This window comes from Cervus canadensis, chromosome 9, assembly GCF_019320065.1.
Source record: "Cervus canadensis isolate Bull #8, Minnesota chromosome 9, ASM1932006v1, whole genome shotgun sequence".
Lineage (NCBI taxonomy): Eukaryota > Metazoa > Chordata > Mammalia > Artiodactyla > Cervidae > Cervus > Cervus canadensis.
Genome location: NC_057394.1, coordinates 69,627,284 through 69,650,762, shown reverse-complemented (window position 1 = coordinate 69,650,762; position 23,479 = coordinate 69,627,284). Strand labels below are relative to the sequence as shown.

General features: G+C 40.6%; 1 protein-coding gene across 2 annotated transcripts in view; it reads left to right on the top strand.

Annotated features, from left to right (window-relative positions):
- The window catches only part of NEK5 (NIMA related kinase 5), a 53,249-nt gene that overhangs the window by 13,895 nt on the left and 15,875 nt on the right, over positions 1-23,479 (top strand). Inside the window, exons 4-17 of one of the 2 annotated variants that reach the window (XM_043477691.1) lie at positions 1,324-1,407; positions 1,495-1,565; positions 2,645-2,731; positions 4,888-4,942; positions 6,227-6,427; positions 6,506-6,587; positions 10,628-10,761; positions 12,441-12,625; positions 13,159-13,225; positions 14,037-14,153; positions 15,578-15,664; positions 18,355-18,447; positions 22,707-22,787; positions 23,012-23,080. In XM_043477691.1, coding sequence (XP_043333626.1) covers positions 1,324-1,407; positions 1,495-1,565; positions 2,645-2,731; positions 4,888-4,942; positions 6,227-6,427; positions 6,506-6,587; positions 10,628-10,761; positions 12,441-12,625; positions 13,159-13,225; positions 14,037-14,153; positions 15,578-15,664; positions 18,355-18,447; positions 22,707-22,787; positions 23,012-23,080 — 1,413 coding nt within the window. Of the gene's footprint in view, positions 1-1,323; positions 1,408-1,494; positions 1,566-2,644; positions 2,732-4,887; positions 4,943-6,226; positions 6,428-6,505; positions 6,588-10,627; positions 10,762-12,440; positions 12,626-13,158; positions 13,226-14,036; positions 14,154-15,577; positions 15,665-18,354; positions 18,448-22,700; positions 22,788-23,011; positions 23,081-23,479 lie in introns of both variants that reach the window. The other variant, XM_043477690.1, reaches the window with a different exon arrangement.

Below are 23,479 nucleotides of genomic sequence, written 5' to 3'. Positions count from 1 at the left end.
CATTCTCCCTATGCTCATCGATATTAAATATTAAATTCTATAGTTGTAGAAACCTCCTTTCTTCTTACCTTATCTATTACTTTGCCACATTTAATAAAAATACTTTTCTCTACATAAGTTTGAATTACATTTCCCGTGATTGAGAAAGAACTAAAATTACAACTGATGGATTTTCCTGGTGGTCCAGTGGTTAAGACTGTACACTTCCACTGCAGGGGACAAGGGTTTGATCCCTGGTTGGCGAACTAAGGGCTTCCCTTGTGGCTCAGACAGTACAGAATCTGCCTGCAATGTGGGAGACCCGGATTCGATCCCTGGGTTAGGAAGATCCCCTGGAGAAAGGAATGGCTACCCACTCCAGTATTTTTGCCTGAAGAATCCCCCGGGACAAAGGATCCTGGCAGGCTACAGTCCATGGGGTCGCAAAGAGTCGGACACGACTAAAGCGACTTAACACACGGACTGGGCACTAAGAGTCCACATGCTGCGCAGCACAGCCAAAAAAAAATTACAAGTGAGTCTTAGTACCTGGAATAGAGTTTTTTTCCCAATTGTTTTCTTCTCTCTTTTTGGTGGACAAAGAACCATTGAAATTTTAAAATTGTTTAAATAAATCTCTATAGGCATCTGAGTGCAAGCATGTAAGCTCAGTTGTGTTTTCCTACTCCAGGGGACCTTCGGGACCCAGGGATCGAACCTGCGTCTCTTGCATCTCCTGAACGGGCAGGCAAATTCTTCACCACCTGGGAAGCTGTCTACAGTGGCTCAGTGGTGAAGAATCTACCTTCCCGGTTCGATCCCTGGGTCAGGAAGATCCCCTGGAGAAGGGCATGGTGACTCACTCTAGTATTCTTTCCTTCAGAATCCCATGGACAGAGGAGCCTGCAGGGCTACAGTCCATGGGGTGGCAGAGAGTTGGACATGACTAAAGTGACTTAGTGCAGCAGAACAGTTTAATAAAAAGACTCATGGTCAGCTAAGATAAAATAAAATCATAACTAAGAAATAAACCATAACTAAGAAATAAAATTCAGCCCCCTGCATTTTGGGAGCACAGTCTTAGCCACTGGACCACGAGGGAAGTCCCCTGTTTATCTTTTTCTGCGTGCAGTGTTCCTTTTCATACCAACATGTTTGGATCGCCTTTTCACACTTCCATTTTTCCAGCTGTAAGGAGAACATAGTATGGTATCATGGTATATCTCTTCACTTCATTCGTGTAACCACACACACAAATACATTGTTTCTCTCTTCGTGCATGCTATCATTGAAGATATTTCAGTGATCACCAGACTGCTCACTAGTTTTATGTTCCCTCTACAGATTCTGAGCTGGTTTGTACAGATTTCTCTAGGACTGAAACATATTCACGACAGGAAGGTTTTACACAGGGACATAAAAACACAGGTAACGGCTCAGAGACAAAATCAAGAAGAATAGATCTTTTATTTTCTTGAAATATCTCCAACAACATAGCCTTTTCTCCATTTATAGAACATTTTTCTTAGCAAGAACGGAATGGTTGCAAAGCTTGGGGACTTTGGTATTGCAAGGGTCTTGAACAAGTAAGTACTTTTAAAAATCATTTTTCCTTCTGTTCATAAAAGCCAAAATACGTATTTTTAGGTATGAAGAATTAAGAGGGTATTAAGAGCTTGGTTTCTCAATAATTTTGGATAATTGTTTATATAAGTATATTAAAGTATTCAGATGGTACGTTGAGATTAAAATTTGAGAGACATCTTGGCATAGTAGAATGGTGTTGGCAATGCTGTATAGTGTGATATAAGCTGATCAAATGAGATGTGACTGAAATGTATGTAAAGTTAGTGAGCATTTTGTGAAACAGGAAAATTAACACGTGCTTAGGAGAGTATACTGATGCAACTGTTTCAAAAGACAGTTTGTTGATAATAAATGCCAAGAGATTTTAAATGTTCTGAGAATTTGTTCTAAGGGAATAATTTGAAATTTGAAATAGTTTAAATGCCTAAAAATTGAGAGATAGTTAAATTTTATAAAACTTGGCACAGTCATGTACCTGAATATTGTATAGCCACTGACATTTATGATTTTGAAGACTTTTTGATAATGTGAGAACAAACTTTGTTGTATTAGATTTAAAATTTTTAAATTTTAAAAAAGGGAATTATGAATTTCAAATACAATAGAATCACAGCTATGTGGAAAATATGCATGGAAAAAAAGACAAGAAGGAAATATATCAGAATTTTAACACTAGTTGTTTGAGGGTAGTAAGATTCTTGGTTATTTTTTTCTTCTTTATTCACTTTTCTGTTTTCCAAATTTTAAATCATGAGATTGCATTACTTTCATCATTGGAATGAGGGAAATTTTTACATGTGAGAGTTTGCAAAATAACAATGATACCTTTTCATGCAGTCTTTAAGCCATAAATTTTTTTTTATTGTGTAGATTTTGGGGAAATGAACTATAAGCTTAAAATCAATTAATTTTATTACTACATTATTAATATACTATATGTTTTGCTTTATTTTAATATATGAATACATCAAATTTGGGGTTACTTTTTATATATTTTTCTTACATGTATGTTATGTCTTAAGCCTTTTCTTACTTCAGTAATACACTGTTATTTTATTGTTTAATATAACTTTGCTAGTACCATGGAACTTGCTAGAACTTGTGTTGGAACACCTTACTACCTGTCCCCAGAGATCTGTCAGAATAAACCCTACAACAATAAAACGTGAGTTGCTGGCTTTTGGTTTGAAAGTTTCAGTAAAATCTTATGGATTCTTTCTTATGGTGATTTGTAATTTCATTTTCTTCACCTGTGAAATGAGGATCGCTGTGACCGCCTCTGACCACTTCAGTGTTTCCTAAAGCTTTCAAATTTATTTAGAGAAGAGATACGTCTCTTCATTTGATGATAGAAGTGATAGAAAGAATAACATTGAAAATTGAGGTCACTGTGATGAGCATCTTTGTATTTGATTCTCATGTTTTCTAAGCACTGTTTAGCTATTGCAGGAAAGTGTTGTAGATGGTCAGGTGGAAGGCAGTGAGGTCTGGTGACACAGCGCTGGTTTAGGGACCAGAAATCCTAACCTTGAATTGGTCAGCGACTTGACCAAGTCAGTCGATCTGTGTGGGTCTCAGTTCCCCTATCTTCAACAAAGGGGGTGTTGGCTGGGTAATTGTTAAAATTGTTAAGGCATCTTCCAGCTTTAAAATCAACAAGCTTTGACGTTTGCGGTACTAGAGCCTACTGTTTAGGAGTAATATTAATATAGTTTGTGAAAGTGTTTGTCGCTCAGTCATGGTTGACTCTTTGCGACCCCGTGGGCTGTAGACTGCCAGGCTTCTCTGTCCATGAAATTCTCCAGGCAAGAATGCTGGAGTGGGTTGCCATTCCTTTCTCCAGGGGATCTTCCTGACCCAGGGATCGAACCCGCATCTCCTGCATTCGAAGGTGGGTTCTCTACCATTAGCTCCAGGGCAGCCGTAATATTAATATACACAGTGATAAAAGATAAAGCCAAGATAGTTTTTACTTCCATGGAAGGAGAAGGAAAGCATTTCACTTTTCAAAGCTGTCTTCCAGTTGAACTAGTTGGCTTTGCAGGAAGACCAAGTTCCTTTGTGGCGTTCATTGTCTGTGTGTTTAGAAAAGTACCCAAGTGATGTTTGACTGACTTTGAAAGAGATAAATGAAAAGCAAAGCCCTAAAGAGTGGTGAACATTTCTCCACATAGTAGAAGAATGGGCATTTTTGGGAGATGTCCTCTGACCTAGAGAAGGAGTTTGGCCTCAAACTGACCAGGAATGCAGCTAGTGTAGCCAGAGTGGAAGGGCAGGCTTTCGAGAGCAGAGCGCACTCAGTGCTGCAAAGAGAGACCCCTGGCTCAGCAGCATTGTTTTGTTGCCTTGCATTACTTTTTAAGCATCTAAGTCCACTTTTAAATATGTTGGTTTGATGCTTTGAATAACTGGAAGATCCTAGCAGTAAATCGTTACCAAACTGGGTTAATTCACGTAATGCACAGAAAGCCAAATGCTGAGACACTGAGGTTTGCAGCAGAGGAAGAAAGGGTTTATACACAAGGCAGCCAGAGGAGGAGACTGGAGAACAAGTCTCAGATCTGCCTCCCTGAAGGCGAGGGATTTGAGATATTTATGGGACGAAGAAGCAGCATGGTCTTAGGCTGGCCTTCCCCGTGGCTCAGTGGTGAAGAATCCGCCTGCAATGCAGGGTTGTTTTAGGCATGGGGAAAGGGGATTGGAGGTGAGGTAACTGGTGTTCTGTGCAGACATAGCTGGGTTTCATGCATCTTCATAGGATGCATGTTCAAAAATGGAAATGTTTAGCATGATCTGAGGGAGGTTGTTTTTGGCCCTCTGAGGTCAAAGGTCATTTATTGGACACCTGCACAGGCCCAGTTTTAGCACATTTTAAGGTCATTGAGTACCAGATACTCTGTTTATCACTTAATCTAACTTTGGTTCTGTCTATAGCCTCGAGTAGAACGTTCCTTTCTAAATCAACCAAATGTTACCTGTTGAATCAGGTAATCCACATTTGAGTTCTTCCTCCCTCCTCCAAATTGCTCAAAATTCCATACACGCACACATTTTCTTTGACATCATCACATGAAGTTAAAGTAAGTATCGAGCCATCAGATTGTAGCAAAGCTTGTGTACCTTTTCTCTGCTGGGACTCTGACAAGCTACAATTTTTTTCTCTAGTCTTAGTAAGAATTGATAATGTACTGAAAGCATTTGTGAAAACTGGCCACCCTATATAAAATTGTAAAGATACACAAATATAATTGACTGTAAGGATAAAGGTTAAAATTGAGAATTATCAATATTTCTTGGCATATAAACTCTTATCTTTCCCAGGGATATTTGGTCTCTTGGCTGTGTCTTATATGAGCTCTGCACACTCAGACATCCTGTAAGTATATTAATCATCAGATTATCTTGAATTATTGAAAAGTATATAAATGAAAATAACCTCTGAAAGAAAAAGTTTGTTTGGTTTTATTAGATTGTTAAAACTTATATGAACAAGATATTAACAAGGATGATAGCTCCAACGTGGGATGATATCCAAGCTACATTATTAAGTACAAAATCCAAGTTGGAAAATAGTACATAGAGCATGAAAAAAGTGTTAGTCACTCAGTTGTGTCTGACTCTTTGCAACCCCAGGCTCCTCTGTCATTTAAAAAAGCAAGATATAAAATTTCATATCATATCATACGATCTCAACTTTGTAAAATAAGTAGTATTTTTTAAATGACTAGAAGAAAATATATCTCTGGGTGGTGGAATTGTATGTATTTTCCCTGTTTATAATTTCCTATACCTTCTAGTTTTGGGGAACGAGTAAACATTTTGATAAGAAAGAAACTAAAAAAACCCTTATTTTAAGTAATATGATGTCTCATTGAATAACTGCCTACATGTTGATGGAAAAAATTCAGGGTGGACCTTGGTACTCTTAATGAAAGCTTTTAACATTGTTTTGTTTCTGTAAGTTATTTTACTTTTTAAAAATTAAAAAAATTTTAAATACCTTGTCTTATAGCTCAGTTGATAAAAAAAAAAAATTCCCCTGCAGTACAGGAGACCCCAGTTTGATTCCTGGGTCAGAAAGATCTGCTGGAGAAGGGATAGGCTACCCACTTCAGTATTCTTGGGCTTCCCTTGTGGCTCAGCTGGTAAAGAATCTGCCTGCAATGCGGGAGACATGGGTTCAATCTCTGGGTTGGGAAGATCCCCTGGAGAAGGGAAAGGCTACCCACTCCACTGTTCTTTCCTGGAGAGTTCCATGGACACAGGAGCCTGGCGGGCTACAGTCCATGGGGTTGCAGAGAGTCAGACACAGACTGAGCGACTTTCACTTCACTCCCTCCTCTTTTTAAAATTTATTTATTTTTAATGTTTATTTATTTACTTATTTGACTGTGTCAAGTCTTAAGTTGTGGCTTGCAAGATCTTTCATTGCACAGACTCTCTAGCTGTAGCAGGAGGGCTCAGTAGTTGCCCCACACAGGCTTAGTCCCTCTGTGGCATGTGGAATCTTAGTTCCCCGACCAGGGATCAAACCCACGTCCCCTGCATTGCAGGACAGGTTCTTAACCATTGGACTACCAAGGAAGTCCCTCTTGGTATTCCTTTAAATATTCACACTGAATTTTTCTCTGATTTAGTATCACCATTCCTGTCCTTTCAGTTTGAGGCTAACAACTTACAGCAGCTGGTTCTGAAGATTTGTCAAGCTCATGTTCCTCCGATATCGCCACGGTTTTCCCGTGACCTACAGTTCTTAATATCCCAGCTCTTTGAAGTATCTCCCCGAGATCGGCCATCCATCAATTCCATTTTGAAAAGGCCTTTTTTAGAGAATCTTATTGCCAAATACTTGACTCCCGAGGTGAGTTTGGAGGTGATTCTGTTTGCATTTTGACAGAGATTTCTGGCTAGTGAGTCCTGATACACTGTTATATTTTAGGTCATTTACGAAGAATTCAGTCACCCACTCTTACATAAAGCAAGACCATCTGCTTCTCAACCTGCTGGGAAGGTGGCCCCTGGTAAGAAGGACTTAACTGTGCAATTAAAAGATATTTATTGTGTGTGTCTCACATAGTGATTTGTAGTATATGGTTGACAACATTAGCAGGGAAATTCCTCCAGATTTATTGAATGTGGACATTTAAAAAATAGGAGCACTATAAGCAGAGCTTCCCAGGTGGTGCTAGTGGTAAAGAACCCGTCTGTCAAAGCAGGAGACATGAGATGAATTTATTATAGCAATAGCATGATTTCTTATTACTCTCAATGCCTGAGACCTACAACACATCTTTGTATTAAACCCAGACAATTCTAGTCTACCTTTACAAGGCCTCGTATGAGCTGCAACTAGAAAATCTGCCCAAATTGGCCTATGAAGGTTTGATCTCTGGGTCAGGGAGATCCCTTGGAGGAGGGCAGGGCAACCCACTCCAGTATCCTTTCCTGGAGAATCCCATGGACAGAGGAGCCTGGTGGGCTACAGCTCACAGGGTTGCAGAGTCAGACATGACTGAAGTGACTTAGCATGCACGAACACTCTAAACAGGAGAAAAATTTTTGTTGAGTGGTGACCTGTGGGTGTGCCTGTACATCTAGCTCATTCATGACCTGGAGGATTCTTCTCCTCTCTTCTCATCAGTCAGGAAAACTTGATGAAGCAGTGGATTTGCTGATAAAGAGATGCTCAAAGAGGTAGGACCCAAGCTTAACTTTTGTGTAGGCAAGGGGTAGCAAGTCAGAGAAGGGTCACAGACAGACACGGAATCATGGGATGAAGCTTATGTTTTTGAACTAGAGAGAATGGACTGGAGATTAAGAGTTCTCTTGCAGAGGCTGGTTTGAGCTGAAGTTAGGATCTTGGACCTAATTGGTAACAGTAGGAGAATTGTTACTATGTGATCCCCAAAGAAAGCAGGTGATACCTTATGGTAATGAGAAATAGGGGAGCTGCTTTAGTGATAGTGTCAGGAATCAGCTGATGAAATACTGTATGTATGTTTGTGTGTATGTGTAAGAGAGACAGACATTAAAGAGAAAAATTACTAATTCAATTAATATTGTGAAATAAGAACAGCAGGATTTTTCAATTCCGTTCAGTTCAGTTGCTCAGTCGTGACTGACTCTGCAAGTCCAGGCTGCAGCATGCGAGGCCTCCCTGTCCATCACCAACTCCAGGCGTTTACTCAAACTTATGTCCATTGAGTCGGTGATGCCATTCAACCATCTCATCCTCTGTCATCCCCTTCTCCTCCTACCTTCAATCTTTCCCAGCTTCAGGGTCTTTTCAAATGAGTCAGTTCTTTGCATCAGGTGGCCAAAGTATTGGATTTTCAGCTTCAGCATCAGTTCTTCCAATGAATATTCAGGACTGATTTCCTTTAGGATGGACTGGTTGAATCTCCTTGCAGTCCAAGGGACTCTCAAGAGTCTTCTCCAACACCACAGTTCAAAAGCATCAATTCTTCAGCGCTCAGCTTTCTTTATAGTCCAACTCTCACATCCATACATGACTATTGGAAAAGGCATAGCTTTGACTATACAGACCTTTATTGGCAAATTAATGTCTCTGCTGTCTAGGTTGGTCATAACTTTTCTTCTAAGGAGCAAGCGTCTTTTAATTTCATGGCTGCAGTCACTATCTGCAGTGATTTTGGAGCCCCCCAAAATAAAGTCTGTCACTGTTTCCACTGTTTCCCCATCTATTTGCCATGAAGTGCAGGGACCGGATGCCATGATCTTAGTTTTCTGAATGTTGACCTTTAAGCCAACTTTTTCACTCTCCTCTTTCACTTTCATCAAGAGGTTCTTTAGTTCTTCTTCACTTTCTGCCATAAGGGTGGAGTCATTTGCATATCTGAGGTTTTTGATATTTCTCCTGGAAATCTTGATTCCAGCTTGTGCTTCATCCAGCCCAGCGTTTCTCATGATGTACTCTGCATATAAGTTAAATAAGCAGGGTGACAGTATACAGGCTTGACGTGCTCCTTTCCTGATTTGGAACTAGTCTGTTTTTCCATGTCCAGTTCTAACTGTTGCTTCTTGACCTGCATACAGATTTCTCAGGAGGTCAGGTGGTCTGGTATCCCCATCTCTTTCAGAATTTTCCACAGTTTGCTGTGATCCACACAGTCAAAGGCTTTGGCATAGTCAATAAAGCAGAAGTAGATGTTTTTCTGGAACTCTGTTGCTTTTTTGATGATCCAATGGATGTTGGCAATTTGATCTCTGGTTTCTCTGCCTTTTCTAAATCCAGCTTGAACATCTGGAAGTTCTCGGTTCACATACTGCTGAAGCCTGGCTTGGAGAATTTTGAGCATTACTTTGCTAGCATGTGAGATGAATGCAATTGTGTGGTAGTTTGAACATTCTTTGGCATTGCCTTTCTTTGGGATTGGAATGAAAACTGACCTTTTCCAGTCCTGTGGCCACAGCTGAGTTTTCCAAATTTTCTGGCAGATTGAATGCAGCACATTCACAGCATCATCTTTTAGGATTTGAAATAGCTCAGCTGGAATTCCACCACCTCCACTAGCTTTGTTCGTAGTGATGCTTCCTGAGGCCCACTTAACTTCACATTCCAGGATGTCTGGCTCTAGGTGAGTGATCACACCATTGTGATTATCTGGGTCATGAAGATCCTTTTCATACAGTTCTTCTGTGTATTCTTGCCACCTCATCTTAATATCTTCTGTTTCTGCTAGGTCCATACCATTTCTGTCCTTTATTGTGCTCATCTTTGCATGAAAAGTTCCCTTGGTATCTCTAATTTTCTTGAAGAGATCTCTAGTCCTTCCCATTCTATTGTTTTCCCCTGTTTTGTATTGAACGCTGAGGAAGGCTTTCTTATCTCTCCTTGCTATTCTTTGGGACTCTGCATTCAGATGGGTGTATCTTTCCTTTTCTCCTTTGCCTTTTGCTTCTCTTCTTTTCACAGCTATTTGTAAGGCCTCCTCAGACAACCATTTTGCCTTTTTGCATTTCTTTTTCTTGGGGATGGTCTTGATCACTGCCTCCTGTACAATGTCACGAACCTCCGTCCATAGTTCTTCAGGCACTCTGTCTATCAGGTCTAATCCCTTGAATCTATTTGTCACTTCTACTGTATAATGGTAAGGGATTTGATTTAGGTCATACCTGAATGATGTAGTGGTTTTCCCTACTTTCTTCAATTTAAGTCATTCAATTTAATGGCAGGATTTTTAGCCATAACCAAATATCTCAGCTTCAAGGATGAGGAGAACCGTGAGAGGGAAATATTACCCACTGTGATGGAGAAATTATTATAAACTTAGGAAATTTATAAAGGGAAAGTGAATGGGTAATTCTGCTATGTTTAATTTGATTTGACATCATTATATATTGGTCTAGATTGAGAATGTTTAGAAAGTAGATAAGTAGAGCATGAAAGAAAGTATTGTCTACATTTTTGATATAGGACAGATGGGAAAACAGGGACACATGGGTGAAGGTGATAAATACAAACATGTTAGAAGACCCACTCATCCATTTCAAACAACAATGAAACCTGAACGCTGTGGCCTGATAACCCAAGCTCTGATGACTACATTTAATTACTTGTAATTAATTTAGTTAATAATTGAACTACTAAACACGCCATTATGTTATGCACATTGTTTCTGTAAATGTTAATATTAACTCCTAAATTCTTAAATAGTAGATGATTAAATAATTAAATATTACTAGAACTATGTATGGAGAAGGAAATGGCAACCCACTCCAGTGTTCTTGCCTGGAGAATCACATGGACAGAGGGGCCTGGCGGGCTACAGTCCATGGGATCGCAAGAGTCAGACACGACTGAGTGACTGGAGAGAGAGAGAGAGAGAGAGAGAGAGAACTGTGTAGAGGAACCCTGGCAAGAATGATTTCCTCCGTCCAAAGAAAATGCGTAATCATTTTCCATCAGCCCTTCTCTTTGTGAGTATAAATGCTTCTGGTTACAGTGAACTTAGCGTGTTATGAAATGCTCCGTATGCTTATACTCTCACAAGTATAAAAAATTTTTTTAAATGAAGTTGTTTTCTTTTGGTTAAATAAGATTCTAAAATACAGAAAGTGAGATTCCAGGAAAAGTGCCTACCAAGATCAAGGATAACAGTGCCAAATAAGAGGAAGGATGTATTACATAGAAATGAATGCAGACCGCCAGCTGGAGCCCAGACACCCATATCTGTAAGTCTTGCTAAACCATTCCTGTTGTTTCAGCAGATGGTGTGTTCTATAGAACTGCTTGCACAAGTTCATGAGGTATGAGGTCATGATGTGAGGGTTCACGAGTTTCGTACTTACAATAAAATTCTGTAATTAGCATTAAAGTGGTACTTCATGGGACAACTTCTAGTTATTATATATATTTTTAACAATGCTGTATTTTCTTATAAGTATTGTATGTATTAGTTTTTTTTGTAATTCAATTTCTTTTAATTTCTTTAAATAAGTAAGGTTTTTCTATATAGGACAAGTGAGTAGAATAGCAGCAGAAAACTTTCCGCATTCATACTCCTGATTCTAATGTTGTATGTAATTGAGGAATTTTTATTATAAAATCATTGATTTTTTCCCCTGAGTTTCTTTATGCCAGTTATTTGAATCCATTTCATCAGAGTGTTGAATCTTTTAGTTTTTGCTAGTGAAATGCTTCTGGCACATAAAAATGGCTGTTGTATTTTAACTGAAGAATTATATTCTTAAAGAAGGCTCATGGTATAATTACAGGACTATTTGAAGTACATTTCCTAAGTGTTTACTTGCTATCTAAACATTTTAGCAAATATGTTGGTGTACAGATAGATTTTTGAAACTATTAAATTATTGCCCTTTATTTGATAGAATTTTATTAAAGAATTTTGAAAGTATGCTGTAATTTAGAATACTCTGTAGCAAACCTGCAGGAGGCAAAAAAAAAAAAAAAACAAGAAAAAACATCTAAAAGATTTCTGGGAGGATGATATTAGGAGAACATTTTGCTGGTTCTTTAATCCTCAGAAAGCTTCTGCTAATGTGGTGAAATGGGAGGTCTCCACAGGAACCATCTTGGATGTTGTTATTACCATTTGGGATTTTAGAGAAAATCCTAAAGAAGCTGTTTTTTCCTTCCAATACTTTTCTGTATTTCTAGCCATTTTTCAACTAAATAGTAGTACCTTCTTTTGGGTTGTACATAGGTAAACATCATAAAACTAAGAAAATGACTTGACACTTTCAAATTAAAATAAATGTTTAATTTGTATTTAGACTGATAAGCCAGATTTTACACATTTACTTTAATATTTGAATAGGATTACGTGAATATGCCATTTTTGTAAGTTAAAGATGGTCAAATATCTATAATTTCATATTTAATCTTACATATATATTGTGTGTGTGCTCAGTCACGTCCAACTCTTTGCAACTCCAAGGACTGTAGCCTGCCAGGCTCCTCTGTCCATGGGATTCTCCAGGCAAGAATACTGGAGTGAGTTGCCATTTCCTCCTCCAGGGGCTCTTCCTGTGTATATGAACAACAACAAATAAGTTTATGAAAAATAGGAAATAATAACACAGTCTAGTTTCATATCTTGGGTTGGATAGATACTCACTAAGTATTTCTGATACACCAGCCATGAAGTATACATGACTCATATTCACACCTGAGCAAAATTATTAACTCTGGTGCCTCAGGACTTTGGCTTCTAAACCACTTTTCAGTTCTAGGATTTGGGGATTGTAAGGTTACTGAAAAACAAGTCTAGAGCAAGAACAACAAGATAACTTCTATGCCTTGTCTTAGCTATGGTCACTATCAAGCAGTCAGTTATTATAGATTTTAATCCTGTATTTAAAAAAAAACTCTCTTCATTTTAATCCCTCAGGTAAAAATGGTAGAAAGGCCCAAACTTGCTGCTGTGTGTGGCCATTATGATCATTTTTATGCTCAACTTGACTTGTTGAGGAAGAGAGCGCACAGACCAAATTACCGCCTTGTTCCTCAGAAAGATAGCAGAGTTGAGGAGAGGTATGATGAGGAAGAAAGCCACAGCCCACCTCCAGGTCAATGGTATGTCAGAATCTAACTTAAGCTTTCGTCCTCTGGATATATCTCGCTATATCAGCATTTATTTTGAAGTCTGTCCAAATTCTCCTAAAACATCCAGGAAGAATCTCCAGACTCTTCATTTAAAATACTTAATTCGCTGTTCCCTTGACACTTTTTATCTCAAGTTTGATGTAACTAATCTTATTATGTTGCCATTTGACTGTAGGCACAGATTCATCCTCTTAAATTTTTCGTGTTGCTTTCTTCTTTCTGGTAATGTGGGACACCTGGGTTTCATCCCTGGGTTAGGAAGATTCCCCTGGAGAAGGGCAAGGTTACCCACTCCAGTATTCTGGCTGGAGAATCCCATGGCTATGTAGTCTATGGGGTTGCAAAGAGTTGGACATGACTGAGCAACTTTCACTCTTCACTTTGAACTCAGAATGTCACAGGTGATTTGTGAATCTCATTATGAAGCTGAAAATCTACTAGTCAAATTGCTGCCTATAACAAGCTAAAATTTCTACTCAAGCTGAACATTTCTCTTTCCTAAGGCTTGCTGAATACCTTCAGAGGAAATGTGAAGCTCAACAATATAAGCTGAAAGTGGAAAAGCAATTGGCAAGTAAAAACCAAATATGAGGCCATCAGAAATTTTCTAACGCTTTCTCTGTTCACAAATATTCATGGTTCCTTAAGTCAAAGTTCATTCCACATAGAAGATTAAGACTAGTTTTTAACAGCTAAAGAAGAATATTGGGAATAGGCTTCAGTTAGGGTCTGAGAAGCCTAGTCCCTTCCCTGACTCCATCACTTGCTATGTGACGTTAGGCAGAACATGCAACCTCTCTGAACTTCAGTATCTTTCTCTATAAAAGCTGTAGATAGGCTTCAAGGTCCCCTTCAGTGCTGCTTTTCTTTGATTCTAGTTTATTTGAATTCTACACATTCTAGATTATCATATTTTATTTGAAATGAAAGTTAAACTTTACCCTTAAGTATAGTGTCAAAATTCTGGGGCTGAGTGAAATTGGATATACATCCTATTTGTATTGCTCTTATTTTGAGCTGCTCAAAAGCTTTAGTTCTCTTCCCCTACCTAATCCCAAGCTCCAAGGGTTGCTGAACTTTTATGGATATTTGATTCCACAAGTACAGTTTCCCAGTTCAGAAAATGAATCTAGGTGTCTTACATGGTAGCATAAAATATTGATTGCTTAGACTAAACAATACCAATGGTTGTATTCATTTACTTTTTTAAAAGTTTCATGCTTAATCTAAGAAAATTCTGCTCACTATAAAAAAAACTCAATATAATTATTAGCAAATAGTGAGATTGATAATATAATTATTGCTTAAAGGATGAGGTACAGGTCAAGTCATGTTTTCAGCATGCAAATACACTTGGTAAACTACTTTGTTCTAATAATAGGGTCTTCGTCCGTCTTCTGCTGAGCCAAATTACAACCAGAGACAAAAGCTGAGAAGTGATGGGGAAGGACCTAGATTCTGGGAGCTGCAGTTCAGGAGAAATGAAATGAAGGAACAGGTTAGAAACTGTCTGCTTCCAAGGGCTACCGCTGTATTTCTCTCATTGTCTTTTGTACCGTAATACCGTGTTGCTTTGAGGAGGGCACCGCAACCCACTCTGATATTAATATTCTTGCCTGGAAAATCCCATGGACAGAGGAGCCTGGTGGGCTACAGTGCATAGGGTCGCACGACTGAATCAGCTTAGCATGCACACACGCAGGGCATTATTGTTTTTAGCATCTGTGGGGCACCCGAGAGAACTCACTGCACAAACCCTTGCTGGATGCACGGTGTGAAGCACCGCGCTGAGGGCCTGGGAGACAGAGACGTGTATTTCCCCTTCTCAGAGAATGCAGTGTAGCTGAGTTCATAAGGCTCTTTACCTCGGACTGATCAAGTAACTGTCCATCCTGAACATTTTTGGAATTTGTATTAGTTCCCTCGGGCTGCTTTACAACACTCTGGGCAGTTTGAAGCAACAGAAATTTACTGTCTCACAGTTTTTGAGGCTTGAAGTCCAAAGTCAAGATGTCAGCAGGGCCATGCTCCCTCTGAACCCTGGAGGGGAGTCTGTCTTTGCCTTTTGCTGGCTTCAGGTAGTTGGTCCGTGATGCTCAGATAGCCTCACTTGCAGTGACGCAACTCAGTCTCTGCCACTGGACTTGGCATCCTCCTCGTGTGGCCGTCTTCGTCTTCTTTTTTTAAAAGGAGTCTGCTGCTTTTTAAAAAAATATTACTTATTATTATTTTTTATTTTTTGGCCACACCATGTGGTGCGGGGCCCTTAGTTCCCTGGCCAGGGGTCAAACCCGAGTGCATTAGAAATGCACAGTGTTAGACTGTTGGACTGCCAGAGAAGTCCCTGGCCATCTTAACAGGACAGCAGCTGTATGCATTAGGGACCCACTCTGCCCCAGTTGTGACCACATCTTAGCTTAACTCTTCACCTCTGCAATGACACTGTCTCCAAATATGATCTCATTCTGAGGTCCTGGGGCTTAGTATCTCTTTGAGGGGACAAAACTCAGCCTATCACAGGATTATATGTAGAGTAATTGTATGTCAGTAACACATTTGGGGTTATATATGCAAAAGAGATTGTTCCAAGAGACCTTATCCTCACTGCTGGAAGTACCACAGGCAAAGTATAAGGCAGATTATCATTTTTGGGAGCACCGACTTTTCCCTTACTACATTTCACACATTTCTAAAATCATAGGCTGTCTTGGGGATTTCCCTGGCTGTCCAGTGGTTAACACTCCATGCTTCCAATGCAGGGGGTGTGGGTTTGATCATGATCGGGGAACTAAGATCCCACGTGCTGTGAGGCATGGCCAAAAATAAAAAATAAGATAAAAATAAAATCATAGGCTGTCTAGAGAGTATTCTGTCAAGTTGTTCGCAAACATTTAACATTTCGGAATTGGGATTGCTTTCCAGGAATATTGGAAGCAGTTAGAGGAAATACGCCAACAGTATCACCATGACATGAAGGAAATTAGAAAGAAGATGGGGTGTGAACTGGAGGTAGGTAATTTCATTCTTCTAAAGGAAATGTTGAGGGACTGCCCTGGCGGTCCAGTGGTTAAGACTTTTCTTTCCAAGGCAGGGGGTGTGGGTTCGATCCCTGGTCGGGGAACTTAGATCCCACATGCCTCATGGCCAGAAAACCAAAGCATAAAACAGAAACAATATTGTAATGATTTCAATAAAGACTTTAAAAATGGCCCACATTAAAAAAAATGTTTAAAAAATGGAAGTGAAGTGTTGCTCTATTGATTCAGAGCTAACTAAACCGAGCAGATGTTAGCAGTAATGATCTTTTTTAAAAACTAATTTTAGTTATTTAACTATTTTTGACCGTGCTGGGTCTTTGTTGCTGTGTGGGTTTTTCCTAGTTGCGGCGAGCAGGGGCTCCTCGTCATTACAGCGCTCCGGCTTCCCTGCAGAGCTCCGACTCTAGGGCGTGTGGGCTTCAGTAGCTGTGTGTGTGGACTTGGTAGGTGCAGTTCCCAGACTCTAGAGTACAGGCTGATTAGCTGTGGCCCGTGGGAGTAATGATCTTCTCATCAAAAAGATAAGCTTTATCATGCAAACTTTTTTTTAAATAGGAAAACTGTCAGATGTAATGGAAGCCCCACTTTATTATGGTTTACTTGAGGCTACACAAGGTGATGGGGCTGAGAGTCTCAGTAAAGAGTGCCTGTTATTAAATATGGTTGATCGTGTTCCCGGTGAGTCAGTCAATAAGTATTGACCAAGCAGGTACTTTATTCCAGAACTGGATTAGATACAGGAAGTGAGTTCATGCCTGTGAAGTAGGAAAATCAACGAGTATTTACTGAATTTAGCTACATCGGAATCCCAGGTGGCTCAGTGGTAAAGAATCCACCTGCCAATTCTGTAGACGCAGGAGATGTGGATTTGATTCCTGGGTTGGGAAGATCCTCTGGAGGAGGAAATGGCAATCCACTCCAGTATTCTTGCCTGGAGAATCCCATGGACAGAGGAGCCTGATGGGCTACAGTCCATGGAGTTGCAGAGTCAGACACGACTGAGTGCACACACACACACACACACACACACTGCAATAGTCTCATATGCTGGGGTAGTCTACATAAGGCAACATTTGAGTACAGTTGAGATGATTTTTGAAATATCCTTTGAAGGAGACACATTGGAGGTTCATTCTTCTATTTCTTAGGTGGTTGCTTTTTCAGTAGAACTCCAGATGAGATGGCTGGCCTGTGTCTGGAGACCACATTGCGTGAAAAACACATGAATTTTTAAACACTAGAAACATCCTTGGGACCCTGGAATGCTCCTCCTATGAGAGGCCAGGGGGTACCGAGTCCCATTGAGGACACAGCCTGTCTCACGCATACTTGAACTACACACTCATTGTGTAGAACTGCCCATACTGCTGAAATTGATCTTTCCCTCTCCCCATCTCTGAGGGCATATAGATAAATGAATATAGGTGAAATGAAAGTAAAAAAAGTGAAAGTGAAGTCGCTCAGTCGTGTCTGACTCATAGCCATCCCATGAACTGCAGCCTACAAGGCTCCTCCGTTCATGGGATTTTCCAGGCAAGAATACTGGAGTGGGTTGCCATTTCCTTCTCCAGGTGAAATGAGCAGAGGTACAATTCAGTGGTATGTACTGGGCTCTGAACTAGAGCTTTGATATCCACATCTTCTTTACTTTCCATGACGGAGAAATTCAAGTCACTTAGATATTACAAGGCAGACTATATAACGCCCCCTGATGGCTCAGATGGTAGAGAATCCACCTGCAATGCAGGACACGACTGAGTGACTAACACACACAACACACAAACACGCAACTGATTCTAAAACCTGTACCCTTTCTAGCATAGACACTTCTACCCATAAATAGTTGGAAAGATAAGACATGCACGTGTGAAGCAGTGATGGAATAAGACTGAATCTGATTAAGCCCTGTGAGTGCATGGGAGTAAACAGGAGCAGGATGAGCAGGTGGAGGAATTTTCTGGAATAAGAGAGATGGGGCCCAAACTGGGTCTGAGAAGCAGAGTGGAGTTTGGAGAGGCAGAGCTAAGGAGGAAGGCATCTGAAAGAACCACACAAAGCTGCAGGCCTGGGTGCCGTGGGAGGGGCAGGCTGGACATGCTTATCACCAGAGCAGTGCATGTGTGCTAAGTCATTCAGTCGTGTCTGACTGTTTGCGAGCCCATGGACGGTAGCCCTCCAGGCTCTTGTCCATGGGATTCTCTGGGCAAGAATACTGGAGTGGGTTGCCATGCCCTCCTCCAGGGGATCTTCCCAACCCAGGGATCGAACCCCCATCTCTTACCTCTACCTGCAGTGGCAGGCGGGTTCTTTACCACTAGCGCCACCTGGGAAGCCCAGAGCAGTGGTTTGGTTAATGGTGGAGAGCCTCGTGTTATCCTCAGCCCTGTTTTTTAAGGCAGGTCTGGGATGGCAAGCCTGCGTGTGGGAAAGATAGACAGCAGACTTTTCTAGAGAGGCCAGGAAAGAAGCCCTGGGGGGAAACCGAAGGCGGCCATAGAGGACAGAGGCCATAAGGGGTTTCTTTCCAACCACACCCCCGGATCCTCCCTAGGCCAGTGTCTTCACAAGACCCCATTCAGGTTTAGCAACCGAGGGTCAGCAAGTGGCCTTCAGAACTGACGCAGAACCAACCTTGTTGATTGTGTATAATTTATGTTGAAGGAGGACTCAAAAATGAGCTGGAAGACCTACTTGGTGAAGAAGAGTGGCCTGCCCATTCCCCATGAAGCACCTGAGGAAGAAGCACATGTGCAGGTGATGGTTATTGTTAGAGATGCTGCGTTTCCCAGTGAGTCTGCGCCAGCCTGGTGTTCCCATCCCTCCTTGCGCAGTAGGACCACGTGGGAAAGTTTAAAAAACTCACTCAGGACCCTCTCTGGTGGTCCAGTTGTTAAGACTCCAATGCGGCAGCACGGGTTCCATCCCTGGTTGGGGAACTAAGATCTGGCATGTTGCATGGGGTGCCACTCCACAAAAAACTCAAAAAACAGAGCGATCAAAAAAAAAAAAAAATGAAAACACCTGGGCCCCATCCCAAATGGTCTGTGGTGGGACCCAGGCATCTTGTCATCAAGAGCTAACTGGTGAGTTCGTGCAACCAAGTTTGAGAGCTGCTTCCAGAGTGGGAGAAATTTCTGTTGTCCGATGGTGTTTGAATCTGAGTCTCAAAGACATCTCTCAGTGAATCTGACAGTCAGTTTATCTTCAAACTTACCTTTTTGGCATTAATAAGGAACTAGGCAGAGCTGAATGATCAAATGGCTCACAAAGGACTTTTCTTTTTTCCTCTGGGAGGTCTTTCCCCTTCATCTTCAATGAGGTGCCCCAAGGGCTTGATTGAGGGCAGGTGAGAGGAAGCCACGTTGAGTGAAGTGAAGGCTGAACAGCCTCCCTGAGTGTTTCTTTTTGTGAAAACCCAGGGACCTTCACAAGAGGCAGTGCCCAGAGCTCTAAAGTGGACTGAGGTTGAATTTTCTACCCAGTTGGGTGAATGGAGCTTCGGGGTCTAACGTGTTTGACACCAGTTTGATCCTTGGGTCGGGAAGATCCCTTGGAGGAGTCGAACATGACTGAAATGACTTAGCATGCACGTACAAAGGGAAACAAAGCAATATGACACTTCTCATGCAATTGAGACAATTAGACTACACAGTCAGATCAGACAGCCAACCTCACAAATGTAAGTAAGATAACAGAAGTCAGAGTCCTATTTCAGAGCGTGTAATATTTCAAAGCAGGAAAACACCTTTCCCAGGGTTGCAGGGCAACTAACCAATAACAATTCGAACTGATAGATGTGAAGTACATACAAAGGGTGTGGTCCACAGAAGAGGCAGTAATTAACATCTATGTGTAGGTATGTGTTAGTCGCTCAGTTGTGTCCAACTCTTTGCAACCCCATGGACTGTAGCCCGCCAGGCTCCTCTGTCCATGGGGATTCTCCAGGCAGGAATACTGGAGTGGGTTGCTATTCCTTTCTCCAGGGGAATATATATATATATATATATAAAAGTTTATATTTATATTTATAAATATATATTAAACATTATGTGTGTGTGTGTGTATATATATATATAAACACATGGAGACTCATAAGTTTCTGGCTTGAAAGAAATAGTACATTTTACCAAGATGTGGAAGAGTGGTGAGCAAGCTTGTATGTCGGGGGGTGGGCCCTCAGGAGCTCCGCTTTGGACATGTGGAGTCAGGACGATCTGAGAGACCACATCCCTGCTTCAGGTCTCTGCCCTGCTGTTCCCTCCACCTGGAACACGCTTTCCACAGACCATCCTTAGCCAGGGTCCAGCACCATTCCAGGGCTTCAGTCAAATGCCAGGTAGACTTTTCCTGACTTACTGTCCTCCTCTACTCATTTTCTAGGCTATTACTCTAATCTTCTTTTCTTTATAGCACTTAACACCTTCTGAAATGACATCATTGCTTTGCTGACTCATTTACCTATTTTACTCCAGTAAAATGTAAGCTGTGTGTCAGTAGGGACGTTCACGTTCTGCACCATCCCATTGTGCAGGGCAGTGTCTGGTTTGCGGTGGGCGCTTGATATGAAATTGTGGGGTGAATGTTAAGGTGAGGATGGTACCAAGTAGGCAGCTGAATGTGTGAGTCTGAAGCTCAGAGGGGAGGAAAGATCAAACCTGAAAAGACATGTTTAAGAGTCATTGCATAAAGATCGCATTTAAATTCCTGGAAATTACTGAGACCCCCGTGTATTGTGGAGAGGAAAATGGCAACCCACTCCTGTATTCTTGCCTGGATAATCCCATGGACAGAGGAGCCTGGCGGGCTATAGTCCATGGGGTCGCAAAGAGTCGGACACGACTTTGTGACTAAACCACCACCACTACCACTCATGTATTGAGGAAGAGTGCCGGGGTCCAGCCTTGGCAGGTTCCAGGGGGTACCCTCAGGATGAACGGTGTCGTCGAGAGATAGAAGACATATGAGACCAGCCTTGATAGGGCCAAGTCTTTTATTTTTTGACAACAGTTTATATACCCTCACTCAGAATGTATCCAGGATACAAGATGCTCACTCATGTCTATACAGGGTTAGTTTACATTACATCAGTTTGTCCTTAAGGAAGAACAAGATGCTTTCTGCATTTCGTTTCTATAATAAATCTTTACACATTATCTTTTGGCCTTAGGGCTTATTAACATTTTATGTAAGTCAGGTGAATGTAAACCTGTTTTCTGTTTCTGTGGTGACCTTAACAGAAGAGTTACAGTCTCATAGGGCAACAGTACAGCGTGTCACGACATAATAAAAATATGACCCTGTTAATACCAACATCAGTTCTTCTGCAAAAGTTGTCAGTTAAATTTATCTAAAAGTTTTACCCCATACAGACTCTGCGGCTCTAATAAGGCAGCCTCTGCCTAGCACTCCTGGCTAATAATTAACAACTATTTCATTGTTACAATACTAGGGCTAAGCTCTTCTTTTTCTAAATCTGTAACTATATTAACAATGGTTTCCATAGCACAGCCTTAGCACACTAAAAGCAAAAACAAACGTTAACCCAATAACCACTTTTATAATAATTTTTTCTTATATTTTCTAATAAAACTCCTTCACCCCTCAAAAATGCTCTATGTCTATTAGGGCTTTTATATAATCAGGTTCTTTATGCTATTTTATGATTAAAATATTATAAGCAATCATGCATATTAGTACCAAGGGCATAAATGCATTTGGCTAACAAACTACCAGCAAAGGAGCTTAAATTAAAACACTCCTTTCACCCTAAATAATCTCATAAAATACTACCACCCAAAAAACTTATAGATTAAAGTTCTAAATTGATTCTTATTTGGAAAGAAATCTGGGAAGGCCTTCTGCCTATGTTACAGAAAGTAGGGAGTAATCTATTAAAGCAAGCATCGGAAGAACAGATACCATCTTTAAGGTGAGCGCCGGGGGCAGCTTTTCGGAATCCCTGAAAACCTGATCCGCCTTGCCCGTCAGGCTTTCTCCCCATGACCTTGTCATGGGTGGGATCCCGTGAGCTAGCCTTTGCGAAATCCTTGAAAACCTGATCCGCCTTGCCCGTCAGGTTTTCTCCCTTATGACCTTGTCATGGGTAGGAGCTCGTGTGCTGGCTCCCGGCAGAAGAGAATGTCAGAAGACCCAGGACTGAACCCCAAGAAAACTCAAGGTCTAAAATTCACCTCTTGGCCATTCTTTGGAAATTCTTGTCAGTACTTTTACAGTCTTCTCTTCCTCCTTTAAATTGACCATTAATTTTTAGACCCTCCCCTCCTTCCTTTGTAGTATCATGAGCTGTGTGATTTTCTGTTTCCCTGATTAAGATCATAAGCTTCTTAAGGGAAGGATCTTATAGTCAAAAGTACACTCTTTTTAAATATTGTATTTATTTATTTTTAGTTGCGTTGAGTCTTCACTGCTGCTTGCGTGCCTTCTCTAGTTGCGGTGAGCGGGAGCTAGTTTTCGCTGAGGTGGGCGGGCTTCTCACTGCGGGGGCGTCTCCTGTTGCAGGGCACAGACTCTGGGCACAGGCTCTGGGCACAGGCTCTGGGCCACGGGTCTCAGCAGTTGTGGCACTGGGGCTTAGTTGCTGCAAGGCATGTGGGATCTTTCCAGACCAGGGATCGAACCCATGTCCCCTACATTGGCGGGCAGATTCTTGTCCAGTGTACCACCAGGGAAGTCCCCAAATTACATTCTTAAATTAGATTAGGTTGTATGAACTATGTAGGACTGAAGTGATAAATATTGTCACAACATAGAGTTGCAATGCTGGTGTTAAATGCATTAATATTTCAAGTTAATGGACCTTGTGCCCAAGCTTTTAGTGGACTATCATTAACTTTCTTTTGCAATAGGCATGCTTTTATTCTCAAGTCAACCATCAGATTCATTCAAGAAATCAAATAATGTAAATAGACCCTGCTGTGAATTCAGCAATTGTGAAAATATAATTGTTTGATCAATAGTAAATGCTAGATTTTATTTTTTCTCTTAAGTTTCAGGATATTGAAAGAGACTTAAAACAAATTAAATCTCAGAACATAAAGGGAAGTAAAAGTTTGGAACAAAAACATAAAGCTCAGGTAATAAACATTTTGTCTTTTTCGTATTAAAAATCTGGCTGGGGCTCTGCACCTTGTAATCTGGATTGCCTACAGGATTTCACCCCCTACTATTTTATGGAATTGCCTTATTTTGTGATGTTAGACTAATCGTTTTAAGTATCTGTAATGTCATATGGGGAGTTGTAATTTTAAGGTTTTCATTGGATTGCAAAACTAAGATTTTTTTTCTTGCTTTCTTTTAGAGAGGGGTAAAATTTGAGATTAATTTAGATGAATGCATTTCTGATGAAAACACCCTCCAAGAGGAAGAGGTATGCCATTAAGTTAAATTTCTATTAGTAGAGATGGGAGAATGAGTGTCTTAATAGCACTTTCATGAAATTTTCCCATAGAGGGTAGGGAAAATTTTCTAAAATCTTCCTAGAAGGATCTCTAGTGTTCAGAAAAGTCTTCCAAAATACTTAGCCTTCTGTTCTTCTTAAATTTGAGATTATTCATATAAATGGATTATTTCATTTTACTTTGCTATTATAAAGAAGGTATTTTCCTCCTAACAGTAACTTTTAAATTATAGCCAGATTAAAATAGAAGACATAATATTAATATATAGTCAACAACTAATAAACTCACCTAAAATAAATGAGCATGTATATTTAAATTGAATAAGCAACAAGAACCTACTGCATAGCATAGAGAACCCTGCTCAATAT